The 24,874-nt window shown below is 44.9% G+C and overlaps 1 protein-coding gene across 1 annotated transcript in view; it reads right to left on the bottom strand.

Moving 5' to 3' along the window:
- rprd2a (regulation of nuclear pre-mRNA domain containing 2a) overlaps positions 1-24,874 on the bottom strand; it is a 40,492-nt gene that overhangs the window by 3,753 nt on the left and 11,865 nt on the right. The window contains exons 2-9 of the mRNA XM_065020538.1: positions 23,439-23,568; positions 18,602-18,750; positions 18,363-18,415; positions 17,940-18,066; positions 17,440-17,615; positions 9,784-10,129; positions 8,689-8,919; positions 4,375-4,551 (exon numbers count right to left, since the gene is read on the bottom strand). Of these exons, the coding sequence (XP_064876610.1) occupies positions 4,375-4,551; positions 8,689-8,919; positions 9,784-10,129; positions 17,440-17,615; positions 17,940-18,066; positions 18,363-18,415; positions 18,602-18,750; positions 23,439-23,568 (1,389 nt within the window). The remainder of the gene's footprint in view (positions 1-4,374; positions 4,552-8,688; positions 8,920-9,783; positions 10,130-17,439; positions 17,616-17,939; positions 18,067-18,362; positions 18,416-18,601; positions 18,751-23,438; positions 23,569-24,874) is intronic.

The raw sequence follows: 24,874 nt of genomic DNA on the forward strand, positions 1-24,874 counted from the left end.
ATGTTCACCTTCGATGACAATTTTAATGCACTAAGATACCATGACGAGACCCTCAGGCCCATTATCGTGCCATTCATCCGCCGCCATCACCAGCATGATAATGCAAGGCCCCATGTCGTAAGGATCTGTACACAATTCATGGAAGCTAAAAAAGTCCCAGTTCTTCCATTGCCTGCATACTCAGACATGTCACCACTGAGCTCGTTTGGGATGCTCTGGATCAAAAAGGTGTATAAAACCGTGTTGCAGTATGTTGTGACCAACATATGCATATCTGTATTCCCAGTCATGTGAAATCCATAGATTACCTAATTAATTGATTTAAATTGACATATTTCCACATACGAACTAACTCAGTAAATTCTTTGAAATTGTTGCATGTTGCGTTTATATTTTTGTTCAGTGTATGTTTAAAGAACATTTGGCCCCTAAGCCCTTTTTGGAGTGGCCACTTAGAGGTGCAGGAACTCAAGCAGTAGAAAATGTGAGGTGCCGGTACGGAGTTCTATGACCTGCCCAAGACAAGCACTGAGGAGTCTAACTGTTTTGGGCAGAATGAGAATTGAGACGATGCACACTTACTTGTATCCCAACTGCCACTTCTTATTCGAAAAATTCTAAACCCATTCGCAAGCATCTTACATACAGTCGAGAAGAACTACTGAATATAAGATCAGCGCCAACTCACCATCAGTACGACCAAGAAGATCGCATGCAGCGACCCAAGGAAACGACTCCGAAAAAGAGGGAAACGAGGCGGTGTTCTGGTCAGACTCCGAAAAAGGGCACATCGCGCACCACTCCCCAGCATTCTTCTTGCCAATGTCCAGTCTCTTGACAACAATGTTGACGAAATCCGAGCAAGGGTAGCATTCCAGAGGGACATCAGAGACTGCAACGTTCTCTGCTTCACAGAAACATGGCTTACTGGGAAGACGCTATCCGATGCGGTGCAGCCAACGGGTTTCTCCACGCATCGCGCCGACAGAAACAAACATCTTTCTGGTAAGAAGAGTGGCGGGGGCGTATGCCTCATGACTAACGAGACATGGTGTGATGAAGGAAACATACAGGAACTCAAATCCTTCTGTTCACCTGATTTAGAATTCCTCACAATCAAATGTAGACCGCATTATCTTCCAAGAGAATTCTCCTCGATTATAATCACAGCCGTATATATCCCCCCCCAAGCAGACACATCGATGGCTCTGAACGAACTTTATTTAACTCTTTGCAAACTGGAAACCATTTATCCGGAGGCTGCATTCATTGTAGCTGGGGATTTTAACAAAGCTAATCTGAAAACAAGACTCCTAAATTTTACCAGCATATCGATTGCGCAACCAGGGGTGGTAAAACCTTGGATCATTGTTACTTTAACTTCCGCGACGCATATAAGGCCCTGCCCCGCCCCATTTCGGAAAAGCTGACCACGACTCCATTTTGCTGATCCCTGCCTACAGGCAGAAACTAAAACAAGAGGCTCCCACGCTGAGGTCTGTCCAACGCTGGTCAGACCAAGCTGACTCCACACTCCAAGACTGCTTCCATCACGTGGACTGGGACATGTTTCGTATTGCGTCAGATGGAAATATTGACGAATACGCTGATTCGGTGTGCGAGTTCATTAGAACGTGCGTCGAAGATGTCGTTCCCATAGCAACGATAAAAACATTCCCAAACCAGAAACCGTGGATTGATGGCAGCATTCGCGTGAAACTGAAAGCGCGAACCACTGCTTTTAATCAGGGCAAGGTGTCTGGTAATATGTCCGAATATAAACAATGCAGCTATTCCCTCCGCAAGGCTATTAAACAAGCTAAGCGTCAGTACAGAGACAAAGTGGAATCTCAATTCAATGGCTCAGACACAAGAGGCATGTGGCAGGGTCTACAGTCAATCACGGACTACAAGAAGAAACCCAGCCCAGTCACGGACCAGGATGTCTTGCTCCCAGGCAGACTAAATAACTTTTTTGCCCGCTTTGAGGACAATACAGTGCCACTGACACGGCCTGCAACGAAAACATGCGGTCTCTCCTTCACTGCAGCCGAGGTGAGTAAGACATTTAAACGTGTTAACCCTCGCAAGGCTGCAGGCCCAGACGGCATCCCCAGCCGCGCCCTCAGAGCATGCGCAGACCAGCTGGCCGGTGTGTTTACGGACATATTCAATCAATCCCTATACCAGTCTGCTGTTCCCACATGCTTCAAGAGGGCCACCATTGTTCCTGTTCCCAAGAAAGCTAAGGTAACTGAGCTAAACGACTACCGCCCGTAGCACTCACTTCCGTCATCATGAAGTGCTTTGAGAGACTAGTCAAGGACCATATCACCTCCACCCTACCTGACACCCTAGACCCACTCCAATTTGCTTACCGCCCAAATAGGTCCACAGACGATGCAATCTCAACCACACTGCCCTAACCCATCTGGACAAGAGGAATACCTATGTGAGAATGCTGTTCATCGACTACAGCTCGGCATTCAATACCATAGTACCCTCCAAGCTCGTCATCAAGCTCGAGACCCTGGGTCTCGACCCCGCCCTGTGCAACTGGGTACTGGACTTCCTGACGGGCCGCCCACAGGTGGTGAGGGTAGGCAACAACATCTCCTCCCCGCTGATCCTCAACACGGGGGCCCCACAAGGGTGCGTTCTGAGCCCTCTCCTGTACTCCCTGTTCACCCACGACTGCGTGGCCACGCACGCCTCCAACTCAATCATCAAGTTTGCGGACGACACAACAGTGGTAGGCTTGATTACCAACAACGACGAGACGGCCTACAGGGAGGAGGTGAGGGCCCTCGGAGTGTGGTGTCAGGAAAATAACCTCACACTCAACGTCAACAAAACTAAGGAGATGATTGTGGACTTCAGGAAACAGCAGAGGGAACACCCCCTATCCACATCGATGGATCAGTAGTGGAGAGGGTAGCAAGTTTTAAGTTCCTCGGCATACACATCACAGACAAACTGAATTGGTCCACTCACACTGACAGCGTCGTGAAGAAGGCGCAGCAGCGCCTCTTCAACCTCAGGAGGCTGAAGAAATTCGGCTTGTCACCAAAAGCACTCACAAACTTCTACAGATGCACAATCGAGAGCATCCTGGCGGGCTGTATCACCGCCTGGTACGGCAACTGCTCCGCCCTCAACCGTAAGGCTCTCCAGAGGGTAGTGAGGTCTGCACAACGCATCACCGGGGCAAACTACCTGCCCTCCAGGACACCTACACCACCCGATGTTACAGGAAGGCCATAAAGATCATCAAGGACATCAACCACCCGAACCACTGCCTGTTCACCCCGCTATCATCCAGAAGGCGAGGTCAGTACAGGTGCATCAAAGCTGGGACCGAGAGACTGAAAAACAGCTTCTATCTCAAGGCCATCAGACTGTTAAACAGCCACCACTAACATTGAGTGGCTGCTGCCAACACACTGTCATTGACACTGACCCAACTCCAGCCACTTTAATAATGGGAATTGATGGGAAATGATGTAAATATATCACTAGCCACTTTAAACAATGCTACCTTATATAATGTTACTTACCCTACATTATTCATCTCATATGCATACGTATATACTGTACTCTACATCATCGACTGCATCCTTATGTAATACATGTATCACTAGCCACTTTAACTATGCCACTTTGTTTACTTTGTCTACATACTCATCTCATATGTATATACTGTACTCGATACCATCTACTGTATGCTGCTCTGTACCATCACTCATTCATATATCCTTATGTACATATTCCTTATCCCCTTACACTGTGTATAAGACAGTAGTTTTGGAATTGTTAGTTAGATTACTTGTTGGTTATCACTGCATTGTCGGAACTAGAAGCACAAGCATTTCGCTACACTCGCATTAACATCTGCTAACCATGTGTATGTGACAAATAAAATTTGATTTGATTTGATTTTGTGTCCCGCCGTGCCCTGTTTTGTAACATGATTCGCTATGAAACAGCACCAGATAGACACATACTCTGGTCATAGATAGTAGCAGTAGACTTGATAGTCTGAAGTGCACTCTACTAGTTTTCATGCACATTTTTGTACTTGAGAAATACCAAAATCCCCAAACAACTTAGCTAGATGCAAAATTGTGCGACTAAATCATCCTCTGCAAAAAAGTCTAAATTAATAACATTTCTTTCTTCTGACTATTCGGAGGAAGTGGTAGGCTAATAGCGGTTGCTGCTACGGTGTTTCAAGAGCGACTAACACCAGTAACTGACAGGGTACGATAACACACATCGAACCACACCACCAGGACTGATATCTAGTTTTTCTTAATGAGCTAAACGATGAGCTCAGTCGCTCTTTAAAATTTTCTCTACCACACGGTTTCTCACCCTTCAGCCCGCTGGCCTGCCCCTGGGATTCGGACAGTGCACCGAAGAGCTCCTCAGGAGTCATGTCCACTTTAGACAGGATGCTGGTCAGAGGGCTGGCTACCTGGGGGGCTACTGGGGCAGGAGGGATGGTCCTGGCTGGAGAGGGGGAGACCAAAGAACCACCTGGACTCACTCCTAGGGGAAAGAGGAAAATAGATTTTAATTCGTTAAAACCATGACCAGGGAGATTGTCAAAGAATAGAGTAAAAAAACTGCTGGTTTTATGAGTTCATGTAAGTTCTATTCAACACCATTACAAAACATAAAATGTGCTTCTCTCTACTTCCACTTGAGCTGCAGCTGCATTGAATGAGTAGCCAAGTATATCGAACACCCTGCATTTTTATTATTAGCAATATTTCACTTTCTCTGGTCATATGAACATGAATTTGTGCAGATGCTGTGAGACTCGAGTTTCGCCATCAGGTGGAAGACTGTTCCCTCTCTCTGGTCAGTCTCATCAGAAGAAAGGAAGGAGAGTGCAGGGACCGTGAGAGGCGGATCCTCTCCTACTCCCTCCGCTGAGAATAATGCAGTGTTCAAAACTGGGAACTCCGAAATCTCAGACTTCAGTGCTTTACAGGCAACTGGGAACTCGGGGGGGGAAAACGAGATCCAACTGGGAAAAATAATTTTGAACAGGCATCCAACTCGAAATTCCAAGTCGGAAACTTGGGCACCTGCCTTGAGCTGCGACTTTCCGACATGAAGATGACTGACGTCGTGATTTGACCTCGTTGTTTCCCCGAGTTCAGTTGTCTTGAAAGCACCATGACCATCAGATACAGGTACCATCAGTGCAGTAAAATAAAAAAGCAAATACTTGAACATTTCTATTTATGCTCAGATGTACCTTGCAAGTGCTACACCAACTGATCTATTTTATTATCATAGCTCGAGTTTTGAAATGTAATATGGTCTGAGAAGAATATTGGCAGGCCAGGCATATAGCCAAAATACTGTGATGTAGGCTATTAGGCCAACTGCACAAACCTCATTCCGACAGAAAGTTTTTTTTATTTGGTTAATGTTACATTTTAATTCATATTTATAAAAAATCTGAGTCTTAGATCTCAGCTTGCTTTTTGACTGCGAAAGTGATCGAGAAAAAGGTTGGTGACCACTGCTCTGAATAATGGCTTCTCATTTAAACGGACTTCAAGGTGTTGTGACAAATGCTATTTAACAATATAATAGTAAATACGTCTAACCCTCAAGTATCCGAAATTACGTGATCAATTGAGGTTTACCGATTATGAAAAGCAGCCAGTTACTTGCTGTATAACTCTGATAGAGCTAAAAAGGTGCGCAATTGTTTTGCATGGAATAATCAGAAACGTATAGTTCTGACTATGCCCTTCAAGAGGATACATTTAACAATCACTTGAAAACAGCACGCAGTCGTCCATGGTTTTAGCAGAGCCGGGGGTCTCCTTGCCCCCTAGCAGGCAAATTGAACGCTCTGCACCTTGTGGCTTTATATTGATAACCTATAGCATCTCTGAGAATAACAGTGTTGATGTCAGCGGCTAATAGGGCTGGGAATTGCCAGGGACCTCACAATAGTATCCCGATACTTAAGTGCCGATACGATATGTATTGCGATTCTCACAATTCTATATGTATTGCATACTGTTTTTGCGATTCTCACAATTCTATATGTATTGCATACTGTTTTTGCGATTCTAACATTTTGCTCCACATACACGGAGTGGAAGCTCTTTCCATGACTGACTGACCAGGTGAAAGCCATGATGCCTTATTGATGTCAGTTATTAAATCCACTTCAAAATCAGTGTAGATTAAAAAGGAGAACACAGGTTAAAACCCCATGAGGTCGATATCCGCACCCCACTGATATTAATTAGCATTAAAATAAATCCCCATAAAAATCTGCCATTTCATGCTAGAGATATGTTTTTTTGGGGGGGGCATCGGATCAGTCTCAATCCACCGCATCCGCCTATGTCACACTTCCGCATCTGCAGTGAAACGGCGAAAGAGCTAGAGGGGTGTTTGTCAGACCATGAGACATCCTGAAAAGCAGTCTCCTCAAAAAATCGTCTGTAGCTTACAAACAGTTTGGCCTACAAACTAACTAAATGGTTAGTGGGCACACTAATGGTGGTGGACCATCGAGTTTGGTTAAGGTTTCTCCTCAGTGTGTGAGTGGAGGGAGGCTCTTGACATATTCGCTAAAGCCAACTGCTTGCAGATACAAGGCGGGTAAGGCTACCTACATTAGTGATTCTATTTTTTGTAATGTTTATTTAGTCACAAGATGAGACTTCAAATAGGCATGTGCATGTCAAAGACACTGTAGCTTACTGTTTAGAATGGTTAAATGGACATTGAAATATGTACATTAAAAAAACCACAGTAGGCTATTCTGGTTAGTCAAACGCCAAAGTCCTCTGATGATACTAGTCCCAGTCCCGTGGAAATTGACATCCCCGTGTTTTGAGAAAAAATATCTGCGTTTCACAGGTGTTGCTCACGGTTGAAGCAAGAAAACGGACTCAATAAATTGAACGAAGGGCAACGCATAGCCTGTGTATGATGGGTCAATATGTATCACTTATTTATCATGTCACCTTTATTTAACCAGGTAGGCCAGTTCAGAACAAGCTCTCATTTACAACTATAAACTTTCACAGTGAATGCTTTCGTTTATACGCTCTCTGCTGAACTAATTGAAAGTCGACAAGGGTGTCATTAAAAAAAAATATTGCGCTGATTTAATGCAACCCTTGCTGTTAATAGATCTAAAAGCAGCATACAAAATTTGGACTTGGACAGGAGGGGAGATATTTGATTTTGAGAGAAGGCAATGCTCAGTTAGATTCGATCTGTAGCGGTGCAGTCTTCATCATAAAAGCTGATAGTATTTCAACCACAAAAATATGCATCGAAGCCAAACTGAAATCTTATCGGAAAACAAGTTGGGTCGTTTTCACAGCTTTCTTTTTCCTTACAACCGGTCAAACTGATATCATTTGGACATTTTGCACAGAATACTCCAGTTACTCCAGAAACTGCTCCAGTTTCAACTGTTCTGCCTTACTATTATTCGACCATGCTGGTCATTTATGAACATTTGAACATCTTGGCCATGTTCTGTTATAATCTCCACCCGGCACAGCCAGAAGAGGACTGGCCACCCCACATAGCCTGGTTCCTCTCTAGGTTTCTTCCTAGGTTTTGGCCTTTCTAGGGAGTTTTTCCTAGCCACCGTGCTTTTACACCTGCATTGCTTGCTGTTTGGGGTTTTAGGCTGGGTTTCTGTACAGCACTTTGAGATATCAGCTGATGTACGAAGGGCTATATAAATAAATTTGATTTGAATACCTAATCCCTATATTTTTTCTTTATTGTATTCATTCTATCTATCCATCTATTACATTATGTTGAGAAATGGTTAATTTAGTATTCTAAGGCAACACATGATAAGAGAAGCTACATGTAATCTAATTAGACAACTTCACTAACAAATAGTCTTCCAAAATGTCAGAACTTCTAAGCAGAAACATCTCTAACATATCAGGCAAAACAAAATCCTGCACCATGTCCCAAAAATTGTTCTGCAGTCTGTCTGACGCCTAAAGCACATTACTATATTTTCCGTGTTAGGATTGGGTGCCTCAGATTTTCATGTAGTCGGCCTGTTGTGGATGGGTTATTAGCAATTGCGGGCAGGTGCGGGTCAATTAACAGCTGAACCACGCACCACTACTGTACATATAACAAATAGGCCTCATTGGCATGGCTTCTGTTATGAGGTGGAACACACTTCATTCAAACTGTTGTTAGAAAATACAATCTGTTAGAAAATACTGTGAAATTGACCAATTAAAACAGAGCCTATAGATAATTAGCAGGCAGCGTGTGTTAACTGTCCTTTTGAGAAACAATCACATGTTGGAACAGTGGGTGCATTCTGACATCACGTGCATAAAACAACTCACGCTGGGGGAACCATTAAGAGATATTTGGAACCCACATGTGAAAAGGTTCATTCAATTCTACTTCAAATTAAAATTATGCTTCCAGTCTTATTCATATTGGACATTTAAATCAAGGGTTGCATTGAATTAAATTCTGAATTGACCCTAAAATCCAGACTGCTTCCTTTATGATGCAACATCAGAATAACAGTGCTGATGATGTAATGGTGCCTTTATGATGGGCCATCATAATAGCAGTGTTGATGATGCAACAGTGGCTGCCTGCATGTAGTGCCTTTATGATGTTACAATAGCTGAAGTTTCTCACCTGGTTTCTTCATGACAGATGTGATGCTGCTGAGAATGGAGCTAATTTTACCCAGGTCCACATTGGCGAGGTTGCCTGATATGTTGGTTGTATGGGTCAAAGGGGTCACGAGAGCTGGGGAGGGTGTGGCCTGTGGAACAGACTTTGCCTCTGTGGCCAGTGGCAGTTGTGTGACAACAGGCACAGGAATGGGGACTGGAGCTGGGATGAGACTTTCAACTCGCTCCTCAACTGAAAACAGAGGAAGTGTTCAATCGAAACAGCTAAATTGCAACACAATAGAGCCGTACAGGTGTAAATGAGGCACATGAAAGTACTACACTGAACAAAAACATATCCCCAACAAGTAAAGTGTTGGTTTCATGAGCTGAAAAGATCCCAGAAATTTTTCATACGCACAAAAAGCTTATTTCTCTCAAACGTTGTGCACAAATGTGTTCACGTCCCTGTTAGTGAGCATTTCTCCTTTGCCAAGATAATCCATCCACCTGACAGGTGTGGCATATCAAGAAGCTAATTAAACACCATGATGATTACACAGGTGCACCTTATGCTGGGGACAATAAAAGGGCCCCTAAAATGTGCAGTTTTGTCACAACACAATGCCACAGATGTCTCAAGTTTCAGGGGAGCATGCAATTGGCATGCTGACTGCAGGAATGTCCATCAGAGCTGTTTCCAGATAATTTAATGTTGATTACTCTACCATATGCCGTCCTTAACATCCTTTTAGAGAATTTGGCAGTACGTCCAACCGGCATCAGAACCACGCCAGCCCAAGGATTATTTCAGTCATTAATAAAGCCCTTTTGTGGGGGAAAAAATGCATTCTGATTGGCTGGGCCTGGCTCCCCAGTGGGTGGGACTATGCCCTCCCAGGCCCATCCAGGGCTGCATCCCTGCCCAGTGATTTGGAACCCATAGATTGGGGCCTAAAATATTTATTTAAATTGACTGATTTCCTTCTATGACCTGTAACTCAGTAAAATCTTTCAAATTGTTGCATGATGCGTTTATATTTTTGTTCAGTATAGATCCTGTCCCTTAACCACCTTCACCCCATCTACGCTCTGCATCGCATGTCATTACCCTCACCTATGATATTGACGTTCTCTGCCTCCTCATCCGAGAGCTCCATGTCCTCCACGTCGCGGTTGTCTGAGTCCCCTACGGTGAAGCCCTGCTCGGGGGAGCCACCAGGGGAGGACAGGGGGCTTGGTGCTTCCCCTAAAGTGATGTCCGCCTCGTCATCCATGGCCAGGCCATCCAGGTCGGAGTCTGGGTCAGCCAGGCCATGGAACGGGGACTCTGAGCCATTGGGAGAGGGTGCGTCCATCGAGGGCGAGGGGATGGGCGACTCATCCAGGTCTGGTAAGGTGGCCTTGAGGCTGTCCAGCTTACGCTTGAGGTGGGACACCCGGTTGGCAAACGTCTTGTAGGCCTTGGGAAGTTAAAAAAAAAAGAAAAGAAAACTCGAACACAAAAAAATCTATGCAACTTACTACCAAAGCCCTCCACTAAAACCAAAGAAAATCTCTTTCAACCTTTCACAACAACAGATACAAGGCATTATTAAGGACACCATCTCGTACACTTCATGGCGAGGCCCCAAAATGTCCAACCTGGAAGCCTGTGTTTAAGACATACGGAAGTGGATGGCGGAAAATGTTTTAGTTTTAAACTCAGACAAACGAGAAATTATAGTTCTAGGTCCTAAGAAACAAAGCGATGTGCTATTTGATCTGACAATTAATCTTAAATACAGTCACCTCAAATAAAACGGTTTAGGACCTTGGCATTACTCTGGACCCTGATCTCTTTCGACAAATATTTTTCCCCCCATCAACGTAACACTGCAAAAATCAGAAACTTGTTGCCAAAAAAGTATGCAGAAAAGCTCATCCATGCTTTTGTCACTTCTATATTAGACTACTGAAATGCTCTACTCTCCAGCTACCCAGATAGAGCACTAAATACACTTCAGGTAGTGCGAAATACAGCTGCTAGATTCTTGACTTGTTCCTCTACCCATCTCTTCGATTTGGTCCTGCCGTAAATACCTACACGTATGCCAACAAATACCTACACGTATACAAGCAGGCCCTAGAATTTCTAAGCAAACAGCTTGAGGCAGTGCTTTCGCCTATAGAGCTACATTTTTATGGAACTGTCTGCCTATCCATGTGAGAGATGCAGACTCGGTCTCAACCTTTAAGTCTTTATTGAAGACTCATCTCTTTTGTAGGTCCTATGATTGAGTGTAGTCTGGCCCAGGGGTACGAAGGTGAACGACAAGGCACTGGAGTGACGAAACGCCCTTGCCGTCTCTGCCTGGCCAGCTCCCCTCTCTTCACTGGGATACTCTGCCTCTGACCCTATTATGGGGGCTGAGTTACTGGCTTACTAGTGCTCTTCCATGCCATCCCAGCCCTTTTTGCTATAATCTACTTGAGTGGGTTGAGTCACTGACACAACCTTCCTGTCCGGTTTTGCGCTCCCTTGGGCTCGTGAGGTGGAGAAGATCTTCGTGGGCTATATTCAGCCTTGACTAAGGGTAGTAAGTTTGTGGTCTGTTGATATCCCTCAAGTGGTGTGGGGGCTGAGCTTTGGCAAAGTGGGTGGGGTTATATCCTGCCTGGTTGGCCCTGTCCAGGGGTATAGTCGGACAGGGCTACAGTGCTTATCTGGTGTCCTGTGTGAGCTTAAACTCTCCTGCTCTCTCAACTAGAGGTCAACCGATTATGACTTTTCAACGCCGATACCGATTAAATCGAGCCAATTTTTATTTATTTATTTGTAATAATGACAATTACAACAATACTGAATGAACACTTATTTTAACTTAATATAATACATCAATAAAATCAATTTAGCCTCAAGTAAATAATGAAACATGTTCAATTTGGTTTAAATAATGCAAAAACAAAGTGTTTGAGAAGTAAAAGTGCAATATCTGCTACGTAAGAAAGCTAATGTTTCAGTTCCTTGCACAGAACATGTGAAAGCTGGTGGTTCCTTTTAACACGAGTCTTCAATATTCCCAGGTAAGAAGTTTCAGGTTGTAGTTATTATAAGAATTATAGGACTATACCATTTGTATTTCAAATGCTATTAGATGGTCTTAAAGGCACTTCAGTATTGCCAGTGTAACAGTATAGCTTCCGTCCCGCTCCTCGCTCCTCCCTGGGCTCGAACAAGGAACACAACGACAACAGCCACACTCGAAGCAGCGTTACCCATGCAGAGCAAGGGGAACAACTACTAGAAGGCTCAGAGCGAGTAACGTTTGAAACGCTATTAGCGCGCGCTTACTAGCTAGCCATTTCACTTCGGTTACACCAGCCTTCTCGGGAGTTGATAGGCTTGAAGTCATAAACAGCGCAATGCTTGACGCACAGCGAAGAGCTGCTGGCAAAACGCACGAAAGTGCTGTTTGAATGAATGTTTAAGCGCCTGCTTCTGCCTACCACCGCTCAGTCAGATACTTAGATACTTGTATGCTCAGTCAGATTATATGCAACGCAGGACACGCTAGATAATATCAACCATGTGCAGTTAACTAGTGATGATAAAAAAAATAAGATAAGTTTAATGCTAGCTAGCAACTTACCTTCGCTTACTGCATTCGCGTAACAGGCAGTCTCCTTGTGGAGTGCAACGAGAGAGTATAAGATCAGCGTCAACTCACCATCAGTACGACCAAGAATATGTTTTCCGCGACGCGGATCCTGTGTTCTGCCTTACAAACAGGACAACGGAATGGATCGCATGCAGCGACCCAAGAAAACGACTCCGAAAAAGAGGGAAACGTAGCGGTCTTCTGGTCAGACTCCGGGCAAGGGCACATCGCGCACCACTCCCCAGCATTCTTCTTGCCAATGTCCAGTCTCTTGACAACAAGGTTGATGAAATCCGAGCAAGGGTAGCATTCCAGAGGGACATCAGAGACTGCAACGTTCTCTGCTTCACGGAAACATGGCTTACTGGGAAGACGCTATCCGATGCGGTGCAGCCAACGGGTTTCTCCACGCATCGCGCCGACAGAAACAAACATCTTTCTGGTAAGAAGAGCGGCGGGGGCGTATGCCTCATGACTAACGAGACATGGTGTGATGAAGGAAACATACAGGAACTCAAATCCTTCTGTTCACCTGATTTAGAATTCCTCACAATCAAATGTAGACCGCATTATCTTCCAAGAGAATTCTCTTCGATTATAATCACAGCCGTATATATCCCCCCAAGCAGACACATCGATGGCTCTGAACGAACTTTATTTAACTCTTTGCAAACTGGAAACCATTTATCCGGAGGCTGCATTCATTGTAGCTGGGGATTTTAACAAAGCTAATCTGAAAACAAGACTCCCTAAATTTTATCAGCATATCGATTGCGCAACCAGGGGTGGTAAAACCTTGGATCATTGTTACTCTAACTTCCGCGACGCATATAAGGCCCTGCCCCGCCCCCCTTTCGGAAAAGCTGACCACGACTCCATTTTGTTGATCCCTGCCTACAGGCAGAAACTTAAACAAAAGGCTCCCATGCTGAGGTCTGTCCAACGCTGGTCAGACCAAGCTGACTCCACACTCCAAGACTGCTTCCATCACGTGGACTGGGACATGTTTCGTATTGCGTCAGATAAAAATATTGACGAATACGCTGATTCGGTGTGCGAGTTCATTAGAACGTGCGTTGAAGATGTCGTTCCCATAGCAACGATAAAAACATTCCCTAACCAGAAACCGTGGATTGAACTGAAAGCGCGAACCACTGCTTTTAAATCAGGGCAAGGTGTCTGGCAACATGACCGAATACAAACAGTGCAGCTATTCCCTCCGCAAGGCTATTAAACAAGCTAAGCGTCAGTACAGAGACAAAGTAGAATCTCAATTCAACGGCTCAGACACAAGAGGCATGTGGCAGGGTCTACAGTCAATCACGGACTACAAGAAGAAACCCAGCCCAGTCACGGACCAGGATGTCTTGCTCCCAGGCAGACTAAATAACTTTTTTGCCCGCTTTGAGGACAATACAGTGCCACTGACACGGCCTGCAACGAAAACATGCGGTCTCTCCTTCACTGCAGCCGAGGTGAGTAAGACATTTAAACGTGTTAACCCTCGCAAGGCTGCAGGCCCAGACGGCATCCCCAGCCGCGCCCTCAGAGCATGCGCAGACCAGCTGGCCGGTGTGTTTACGGACATATTCAATCAATCCCTATACCAGTCTGCTGTTCCCACATGCTTCAAGAGGGCCACCATTGTTCCTGTTCCCAAGAAAGCTAAGGTAACTGAGCTAAACGACTACCGCCCGTAGCACTCACTTCCGTCATCATGAAGTGCTTTGAGAGACTAGTCAAGGACCATATCACCTCCACCCTACCTGACACCCTAGACCCACTCCAATTTGCTTACCGCCCAAATAGGTCCACAGACGATGCAATCTCAACCACACTGCACACTGCCCTAACCCACCTGGACAAGAGGAATACCTATGTGAGAATGCTGTTCATCGACTACAGCTCGGCATTCAATACCATAGTACCCTCCAAGCTCGTCATCAAGCTCGAGACCCTGGGTCTCGACCCCGCCCTGTGCAACTGGGTACTGGACTTCCTGACGGGCCGCCCACAGGTGGTGAGGGTAGGCAACAACATCTCCTCCCCGCTGATCCTCAACACGGGGGCCCCACAAGGGTGCGTTCTGAGCCCTCTCCTGTACTCCCTGTTCACCCACGACTGCGTGGCCATGCACGCCTCCAACTCAATCATCAAGTTTGCGGACGACACAATAGTGGTAGGCTTGATTACCAACAACGACGAGACGGCCTACAGGGAGGAGGTGAGGGCCCTCGGAGTGTGGTGTCAGGAAAATAACCTCACACTCAACGTCAACAAAACTAAGGAGATGATTGTGGACTTCAGGAAACAGCAAAGGGAACACCCCCCTATCCACATCGATGGATCAGTAGTGGAGAGGGTAGCAAGTTTTAAGTTCCTCGGCATACACATCACAGACAAACTGAATTGGTCCACTCACACTGACAGCGTCGTGAAGAAGGCGCAGCAGCGCCTCTTCAACCTCAGGAGGCTGAAGAAATTCGGCTTGTCACCAAAAGCACTCACAAACTTCTACAGATGCACAATCGAGAGCATCCTGGCGGGCTGTATCACCGCCTGGTACGGCAACTGCTCCGCCCTCAACCGTAAGGCTCTCCAGAGGGTAGTGAGGTCTGCACAACGCATCACCGGGGGCAAACTACCTGCCCTCCAGGACACCTACACCACCCGATGTTACAGGAAGGCCATAAAGATCATCAAGGACATCAACCACCCGAACCACTGCCTGTTCACCCCGCTATCATCCAGAAGGCGAGGTCAGTACAGGTGCATCAAAGCTGAGACCGAGAGACTGAAAAACAGCTTCTATCTTCTATATATCTATATATTGACCTATCGGCTGCCTTCGATACTGTGAACCATCAGATCCTCCTCTCCACCCTCTCCGAGTTGGGCATCTCCGGCGCGGCCCACGCTTGGATTGCGTCCTACCTGACAGGTCGCTCCTACCAGGTGGCGTGGCGAGAATCTGTCTCCTCACCACGCGCTCTCACCACTGGCGTCCCCCAGGGCTCTGTTCTAGGCCCTCTCCTATTCTCGCTATACACCAAGTCACTTGGCTCTGTCATAACCTCACATGGTCTCTCCTATCATTGCTATGCAGACGACACACAATTAATCTTCTCCTTTCCCCCTTCTGATGACCAGGTGGCGAATCGCATCTCTGCATGTCTGGCAGACATATCAGTGTGGATGACGGATCACCACCTCAAGCTGAACCTCGGCAAGACGGAGCTGCTCTTCCTCCCGGGAAGGACTGCCCATTCCATGATCTCGCCATCACGGTTGACAACTCCATTGTGTCCTCCTCCCAGAGCGCTAAGAACCTTGGCGTGATCCTGGACAACACCCTGTCGTTCTCAACTAACATCAAGGCGGTGGCCCGTTCTTGTAGGTTCATGCTCTACAACATCCGCAGAGTACGACCCTGCCTCACACAGGAAGCAGCGCAGGTCCTAATCCAGGCACTTGTCATCTCCCGTCTGGATTACTGCAACTCGCTGTTGGCTGGGCTCCCTGCCTGTGCCATTAAACCCCTACAACTCATCCAGAACGCCGCTGCCCGTCTGGTGTTCAACCTTCCCAAGTTCTCTCACGTCACCCCGCTCCTCCGCTCTCTCCACTGGCTTCCAGTTGAAGCTCGCATCCGCTACAAGACCATGGTGCTTGCCTACGGAGCTGTGAGGGGAACGGCACCTCAGTACCTCCAGGCTCTGATCAGGCCCTACACCCAAACAAGGGCACTGCGTTCATCCACCTCTGGCCTGCTCGCCTCCCTACCACTGAGGAAGTACAGTTCCCGCGCAGCCCAGTCAAAACTGTTCGCTGCTCTGGCCCCCAATGGTGGAACAAACTCCTCACGACGCCAGGACAGCGGAGTCAATCACCACCTTCCGGAGACACCTGAAACCCCACCTCTTTCAGGAATACCTAGGATAGGATAAAGTAATCCTTCTCACCCCCCTTAAAAGATTTAGATGCACTATTGTAAAGTGGCTGTTCCACTGGATGTCTTAAGGTGAACGCACCAATTTGTAAGTCGCTCTGGATAAGAGCGTCTGCTAAATGACTTAAATGTAATGTAAATGTAATCTCAAGGCCATCAGACTGTTAAACAGCCACCACTAACATTGAGTGGCTGCTGCCAACACACTGTCATTGACACTGACCCAACTCCAGCCACTTTAATAATGGGAATTGATGGGAAATGATGTAAATATATCACTAGCCACTTTAAACAATGCTACCTTATATAATGTTACTTACCCTACATTATTCATCTCATATGCATACGTATATACTGTACTCTACATCATCGACTGCATCCTTATGTAATACATGTATCACTAGCCACTTTAACTATGCCACTTTGTTTACTTTGTCTACATACTCATCTCATTTGTATATACTGTACTCGATACCATCTACTGTATGCTGCTCTGTACCATCACTCACTCATATATCCTTATGTACATATTCTTTATCCCCTTACACTGTGTATAAGACAGTAGTTTTAGAATTGTTAGTTAGATTACTTGTTGGTTATCACTGCATTGTCGGAACTAGAAGCACAAGCATTTCGCTACACTCGCATTAACATCTGCTAACCATGTGTATGTGACAAATAAAATTTGATTTGATTTGAGAGAGGCAGGTCGTTATTGCGTTGGACTAGTTAACTATAAGGTTAACTAACAATCGGAAATCGGCCCTAATTAATCGGTTGACCTCTACTCTCAACCTCCCTTTCTCTCCTGAGCTCGCTCCACCGCACCTGCTGTCTCAATCTCTGAATGCTCGGCTATGAAAAGCCAACTGAAATTGACTCTGGAGGTGCTGAACTGTTCCCACTCTACAACCACTGATTATTAGTTGACCCTGCTAGTCATCTATGAACATGGGTAAGAACTACCTGGCCTTAATGGCCATGTACTCTTAGAATCTCCACCTGGCACAGCCAGAAGAGGACTGGTTCCCGCCTTTCTCGGGAGTTTTTCCTAGCCACCGTGCTTCTACATCTGCATTGTTGCCGTTTGGAGTTTTAGTTTCTATAAGCACTTTGGGACTTCTAATGACGTAAAAAAAGGGGCTTTATAAATACTTTTGATTGATTTTATTCAGCTACTCACATTGGCGACTATCTTGACCTCCTTATACTGCATCTCGTAGAAAATATCTGCGTTGCCAAGAGCATCCAACAGAGGGGGCCCTCCTTTGATCTGCCGGTCAAGGAAGGCAACAAACTCCTTTAACTTCGCACTGCCATCCTCAAAGTCCTTGGAGTGCCTCTTTCCTCCTGCCTTATCTGAATGGGTGGTTGATTTAGAGAGGGAAATGAAAGAAACACACACACAACCTTGGTCAGTCTAAAAACTACTGTTATCTCCTCCTAGGCTAGAGTGGCCAGACAGGGGTCAAGGTTTCTTTCAGATCTGTAAGAGATGCCTCATGCCTTTTCCAGTTACTGGGCCAATACTCATTGACAACATTTCAGGAGGATGTGGGCCCTGGTCAAAAGTTGTGCATTAAAATAGGGATTAGGGTGCAATTTGGGACAAACAGCATCAATGCTCATGGATAACTTTGCAGCAGGTTGTGTGTTAACCTTAAAACCTTTGGCTATTGTTACCTTTCAGTCTCTTGAGGGCCTCAGTGCTGCAAACGTCCACCCTCATGGCTGCCAGCTGTTTCTCCTTCAGTGACACCTCCTCCACAGAGCTGTGGTACTTAGAGAGGTGATCGATGAAAGCCTGGGGCTGCATGACAGGACAGTCAGAGAGTCACACCACAATACATAGCAGTTGTGGCTGGCAGTTGTGTGGCCTGATTCCCGTCAGGGTCTATTTCAACTCAACATAGTAGCTTTGGAGTACAAACATTTACTTTAAGTATTTACAGTTCTCATAGTACAGTAGTTAGTTAATTTGGTATGTTTTGGTATCAAGAGGATATGCAGTTGAAATCTTCTGAATACACAATTGGATAAAAAAAAAAAGAAAACCTCAGAGCAGAAAATATAATCTATCCTGAACAGTGGGTCGTGGACACTTACGACAAATTCAGCTACAATCTTAGATTGAAGAGCAGCCTTAGGGTTGACTGGAGCTGAAATTACATAACATAGTAATTTCTTAACACAACACACAAGCATTGAACTGCACAACAATAAACATGATGCCAAATTAAATTTGACATTTGTGCAATTTCAAAAGATACTTCATGATATTCAAAAGAAGCAGTATATCACAATGAACTCCGCTGGTGGTACATGTTTGGCACAGATTTACTCACCTTTAGGTGTCTCCACAGCAGCAGGTGACTCTTCTTTGACAAGACTGGACCTCAGCTCAGCTATAAGCTGCTCTGTGTACACACTCCTCTCCTCCCAGATGGTTAATATCCTGTCGACCGACTTCATCACCTTAGAGTCTCCGACATTACTGCAGGACAGGAGAAGACAGAATAGGTCATCACTGACATTGCACTGATGTGTAAAGTGTCAGTGTAGCCCTGACCAGCAGATCAAACCTTTTTTCCTATACACTCTGTGTTCAGTTTATTAGGTAGCAGGTACACCCATCTAGTACTGTGTCGGAACCACCTTTGCCTCCAGAACAGCCCAAATTCTTCGGGGGATTAACTCTACAAGGTGTAGGGAGGAATAGCATTACGCAGTTGTGGCAGATCTGACGGTGGTACATCCATGCTGCAAACAGCCCGTTCCATTCTCATACCAAAGATGCTCTATTGGGATTGGTCAGCAACAATGTTGAGGTATGCTGCGACGTACAGTGGGGAGAACAATTATTTGATACATTACATGCTTTGTAAGTAGGAAAATCGGCAGAGGTCTGTAATTTTTATCATAGGTACACTTCAACTGGGTCTTCCAGCATGACAACGACCCGAAACACACAGCCAGGGCAACTAAGGAGTGGCTCTGTAAGACGCATCTCAAGGTCCTGGAGTGGCCAAGCCAGTCTCCAGACCTGAACCCAATAGAAAACCTTTGGAGGGAGCTGAAAGTCCATATTGCCCAGCGTCAGCCCCGAAACCTGAGGGATCTGGAGAAGGTCTGTCTGGAAGAGTGGGCCAAAATCCCTGCTGCAGTGTATGCAAACCTGGTCAAGAACTACAGGAAACGTATGATCTCTGTAATTGCAAACAAATGGTTTCTGTACCAAATATTAAGTTCTGCTTTTCTGATGTATCAAATACTTATGTCATGCAATAAAATGCTAATTAATTACTTAAAAATCATGTGATTTTCTGGATTTTTGTTTTAGATTGTCTCTCACAGTTGAAGTGTAACCTATGATAAAAAATTACAGACCTCTACATACTTTGTAAGTAGGGAAACCTGCAAAATTGGCAATGTATCAAATACTTGTTCTCCCCACTGTATGTGTTATTCAAATTAAAAGCCCAATGAATACGCGCCTTTGTGTAATGCTTTAACTCCCACCGCTTGTGGGACATTTATTTTAAAAGACACGTATAAATAACAACTGCACGAGGACAGATGGTGACTGACACACACGTAACAGTTACAAATAGTAGCCATCTAGAAATAGCGCAAAAATGAGTTTCTCCAAAGATTTCAAAGAAAAGGGAAGTAGACAATGAATGTAGGGTGTTCCAGCAAGTGTGGACATCGAAATATTTATTTGAGGTATCAGGGAAAGCTGTGTGCTTAGTGTATGAAGATAGCATCGCTGTCTTGAAAGACTACAACTTGTCCAGACAAAATCATGCAGAGAAATATAGAATGATGTCTTCTGAACAGAGGGCAAGTGCATAAAAAGAGTTGCTTTCTCAGTTGCAAAAGCAGCAAGGACTTTTCACAAAACCGCATTCAGCAAACGATGGAATTGCGAGAACTAGCTATGTACTGCCCCACAAAATTGCCAAACATAGCAAGCCAGTTGCTGAGCACATCGCAGAGAATATGGAACAGTTGAAAGATTTAACCTATTTCTCCTTGGCCCTGGATGAGAGCAGCGATGTACGTGACACGGCGCAGTTGTTGATATTCTTACAAGGCATAACCCCAGACTTTGAAATTACGGAAGAGCTCGCTTTAATGCAGTCAATGAAGAGCACAACCACAGGGAAAGATTTATTGGAATATAATAAGTATGGGTCAAAGCTGGGACTGAGTTTTGAAAAGTTATCCTGTGTGACCACTGATGAGTGCCCAAACTTGACAGGAAAAAACATTGGCCTTTTGAAAAGGATTCAAGATCAAGTAGCTGAGCTGAAGCCAGATCACAAAATGATTTTCCTGCATTGCATTATTCAACAGGAGGTGCTCTGTAAAGATGTTCTGAAAATGAGCCATGTTGTGGATACAGTCACTAAAGTGGTAAACTTCATAAGAGCAAAATCTTTCAACCACAGGCAGTTTGACTCACTGTCTCTTCCAACAGAGTCGGGACATGCAGATCTCCCCTACCACAAAAGGGTGAGACGGCTGAGTTTGGCGAAGGTGCTTAAAAGGGTGTGGGACCTGAAGTCGGAGATTGCTGAGTTTTTGCAAATGAACGGAAAAAGTGGTTCTCCCTCAACTGCAAGATAAAACATGGTTGGCTGATTTTGCTTTCACAGTGGACATCATGGCCCTCATGAATTCAAAACTGTAAGAGAAGGACCTTTTTGCACATCAGATGTACAGCCTTGTCAAAGCCTTCAAGGAAAGATTACTCCTCCTGACCCGCCAAGTAGAAACCAACCATCTCACCCACCTACTGACACTACTAGTCTGTTCCCTGTCAGACGACCAGCGGGAGAAGTATACATCCCTGCTGCGTGCTTTGAACGGTGAGTTCTTTCGTCATTTTGAGGATTCCAAAGTGTTGGAAAATGACATGCTGTTGGTTTCCTCTCCCTTCACCGTGGATAACACTCCCACTGACCTGCAACTTGAGCTTATCGATCTTCAGTCTGATGCAGTGATTGGAGAACTATTCAAAACAATGTCGCTGACAAGGTTCTATGCATCCCTCGAACAAAACTACCAAAGATTAGAAGTCATGCTCAGAGGATGTTTGTACTGTTTGGGTCAACCCATGTAAGTGAACAGACATTTTCAGTGATGAAATATAACAAGGCACAGATCATCTCTTACTGACTCTCACCTTTCAGCAATCCTGCGCATAGCGACGTCCAAAACTATACCAGACTTTACTATTCTAGTCAATGCCCATCAGAGACATCACTCCTCACACTGATTGAGTAGTTTATATGGAATGTTGATCGTTCTTTGTTTTTGTGCATACCCATTAAACCTTTTAAGGATAGGGGGCAGCATTTCCACTTTTGGATAAATAGCGTGCACAATTTCAACTTCCTGCTTACTCATGCCAGGAATATATTATATGCATATGATTAGTAGGTGTGGATAGAAAACTCTGAAGTTTCTAAAACTGATTCAATAATGTCTGTGACTATAACAGAACTTATGTAGCAGGCAAAAAAAAAAACAGAGGAAAAATGGTTCAGGTTTTTTTTTGCCTCTGACCGTTCCCTCAGTTCTCTTTGCCAAGGGATATTTGATAGCGACCATTTTACAGTTCCTACGACTTCCACAGGATGTCACCAGTCTTTGGAATTGGGTTGGAGTTAATCATTGGTGCAACGAAGAAGAGGCACATCCTGGAACAACGTTACACTGTTGAAAGTTACGCAAGAGGGAAAAAGGGGCATGTTTTGTTTACTTGCTCTATTGAATACAGATTGCCCCGTCTACAATTTGATCGATTATTAACATTTAAAAATACCTAAAGTTGTATTACAAAAGTAGTTTGAAATATTTTGGCAAAGTTTATAGGCACCTTTTGAAATGTTTTGTAGTGACGTTGTGTTTTGGCAAGCTGTTTTTTTCCGGATCAAACCTGCTTTATAAATGGACATTTTGGGTATATATGGACGGAATTAATCGGAAAAAAAAGGACCAATTGTGATGTTTATGGGACATATTGGAGTGCCAACAAAGAAGCTCGTCAAAGGTAATGCATGTTTTATATTTCAGCATTTTGTGTAGCGCCTGCTACGCTAGTTCTTTTGTTTACAACTGGTTCAGGTGGGTGCATGCTAGCAGATAATAGCTTCTCATGCTTTTGCCCGAAAAGCATTTTTAAAATCTGACATGTTGGCCGGAGTGTAACGAGTGTAACTTTAATTGAGTATCCTGCATTTGTGATTTAATGAGTTTGAGTTTTATAGTGTTTTATTTGAATTTGGCGCTCTGCATTTCCCGAGGCTATTGACCACTTGAGACGCTAGTGTCTCCCCTATCCATGAGGTTTTAACAAGAGATCTGTCCGTGGTGCTGAACGCAGTGTAACTTTGCCTTCGTGTAGTTCATTGCATGTATAATAATGAAAACACCTACCAAAAGGAGACCATGGATGTGGTTTATTTCTGTGCATGTTAAAAATGTCAAATAAGTAGCATATCTGGACTTAATTTACAGTAGATATATCAGTCAAGTCATACACATGTATAATCCTGTAATACGATTCGGGCCAGTGATGGCAAAAATATATTCTAATGTGGTCCTCCATGGAAAATACTTGCCCAGGCCTGCCCTAGACACTGTCAATGCTAGTCTGCCTGCTTTATATGGCTTGGCTTGGTTAAGCACATTATCGCTCTGCAATTCACTTCGAGTGCATAGGGGAGAGGGGGGCTAAATGTAACACGCCTGTTGTAGTGTAACTTGGGGTAAACCACCACCCTACTCCTAAATCATTTTTGGGGGAGTGACCTAAATTTTGATGAGACAGATGACATTTTTAGAAGAGCAAGAGCAGTAAAGTTTTGGGGGAATTTTATTGGACATGAAGCGCTTTCTGTGAGAAGTACGGGCAGGGGGCGTGTTACCCAGGGTGGCGGTATACCCCAAGTTACCCTTACAGGTAGGCCTACATTAGAACACTGTGTTTATGCAAGTTCTAGAAACAGGACTCCCAAGAGATCTTTTCCCCCTCACTGCTACATTTTGCCCCCTAGAAGAAACATCTATGATCTGCTCCCTCTCCCTCAATACTAACCTTAACCATTAGTGCATAACCGATCCATGATCAGCATCTAGGGGCCACTTCAACTAACAGTGTGGTTTACTCACTTGACCAGCTGGAAGGCCTCAGGGAGTACGTCGGCGAAGGCAGTACGGTAGACGATGGCATTTCTCCTCTTACAGTTCTGAATGACATCGTTGGCGAGGTAGAACAAATTGAGCCGATGAGAAGCCTCAGCTGCCAGGAGAAAATAGCAGGAAAAAGGGGGAGGGAGAGAGAAAATAGTTGAATTGTAAACCACACAGTGGTGGGGCTGTAAAAATTGCGAGCATGACAAGTGTTACACAAACAAAATACTATACAATTTCATGTTTAGCCTTCCAGTACCCGACACTGCCACTACTACAGCATTAGGCTTATACCGGTAACTGCCAAAATAAAGGCAAAACCAACAAAGTCTCTTAATAAGGCAGTGGGCCACCACGAGCCGCCAGAACAGCTTCAATGAGCCTCGTCATATTTTCTACAAGTGTCTGGAACTCAAGCAGTGCGGCTTGGCAGGGCTCTGGATCGTTGCCTCTCCCAAGTCCATAGGGGAGTTGCAGCGATGGGACAAGACTAACTACCAATTGGATATTACGGAATTGGGGAGAAAAGGGGTAAAAGCACAAGAACAAAAAATAACACATTTTTTAAAAATGGTCTGGAACTCTATTGGATGGATGCGACACCATTCTTCCATAAGAAATTCCATAATAGGAGTTTCATTGATGGTGGTGGAAAACGCCATCTCAGGCACCACTCCTCAATCTTCCATAAATGTTCAATTGGGTTGATATCTGCTGACAGACGGCCATGGCATATGGTTTACATAGTTTTCATGCTTATCAAACCATTCAGAGACCCCCCGTGCCCTGTGGATGTGGGCATTGTCATCCTGGAAGAGATCACTCCCATCAGTGTAGAAATGCTTCACCATAAGTTGAAGATGATCACTCAGAATGGCTGCGTATTTACTGGCGTTTACCTTGCCCTCTAAGGGGTTGAGCGGACCTAAACCTTGCCAGGACAATGCACCCCACCTGATATCAATTTACTTAATATACATCATATACTGAAGTCTGTCCTTAATTTTGGCAGTTACCTGTACATTGCCTTCTTGTAACCGAAGGGTAACTTTCCTGTGTTTCGTACCAACTAGGATACTCTTCATCCTGTCCTGCATGGATTGACGCCATGTTTTGGGAGGTTTAACTCAGATGCAGGCCTGAAGCCTTACCATGCACCGGGTCCAAGATACCCTGGCCTAGGGCGATTGAAAGTGGAACCCCAGTCTAAAAGGCAGTGACAACGTTTTTCCTAAGGCCAAATAGGCTCTGGGCAGACACCTCAAAGGGTCATTGGAGCCACTCCAAAACATTAAAAAAATGTGAAAAGCATAAAACAGACCTAAATATTTAAAAACGACAAAACAATGCTTATTTTCCCTGCTTTCCCCTCGTCAAAACTAATCCCAACTTGCCAATACATTTAGCAGGTGATG

Source organism: Oncorhynchus nerka, linkage group LG7 (genome assembly GCF_034236695.1).
Source record: "Oncorhynchus nerka isolate Pitt River linkage group LG7, Oner_Uvic_2.0, whole genome shotgun sequence".
Classification (NCBI taxonomy): domain Eukaryota; kingdom Metazoa; phylum Chordata; class Actinopteri; order Salmoniformes; family Salmonidae; genus Oncorhynchus; species Oncorhynchus nerka.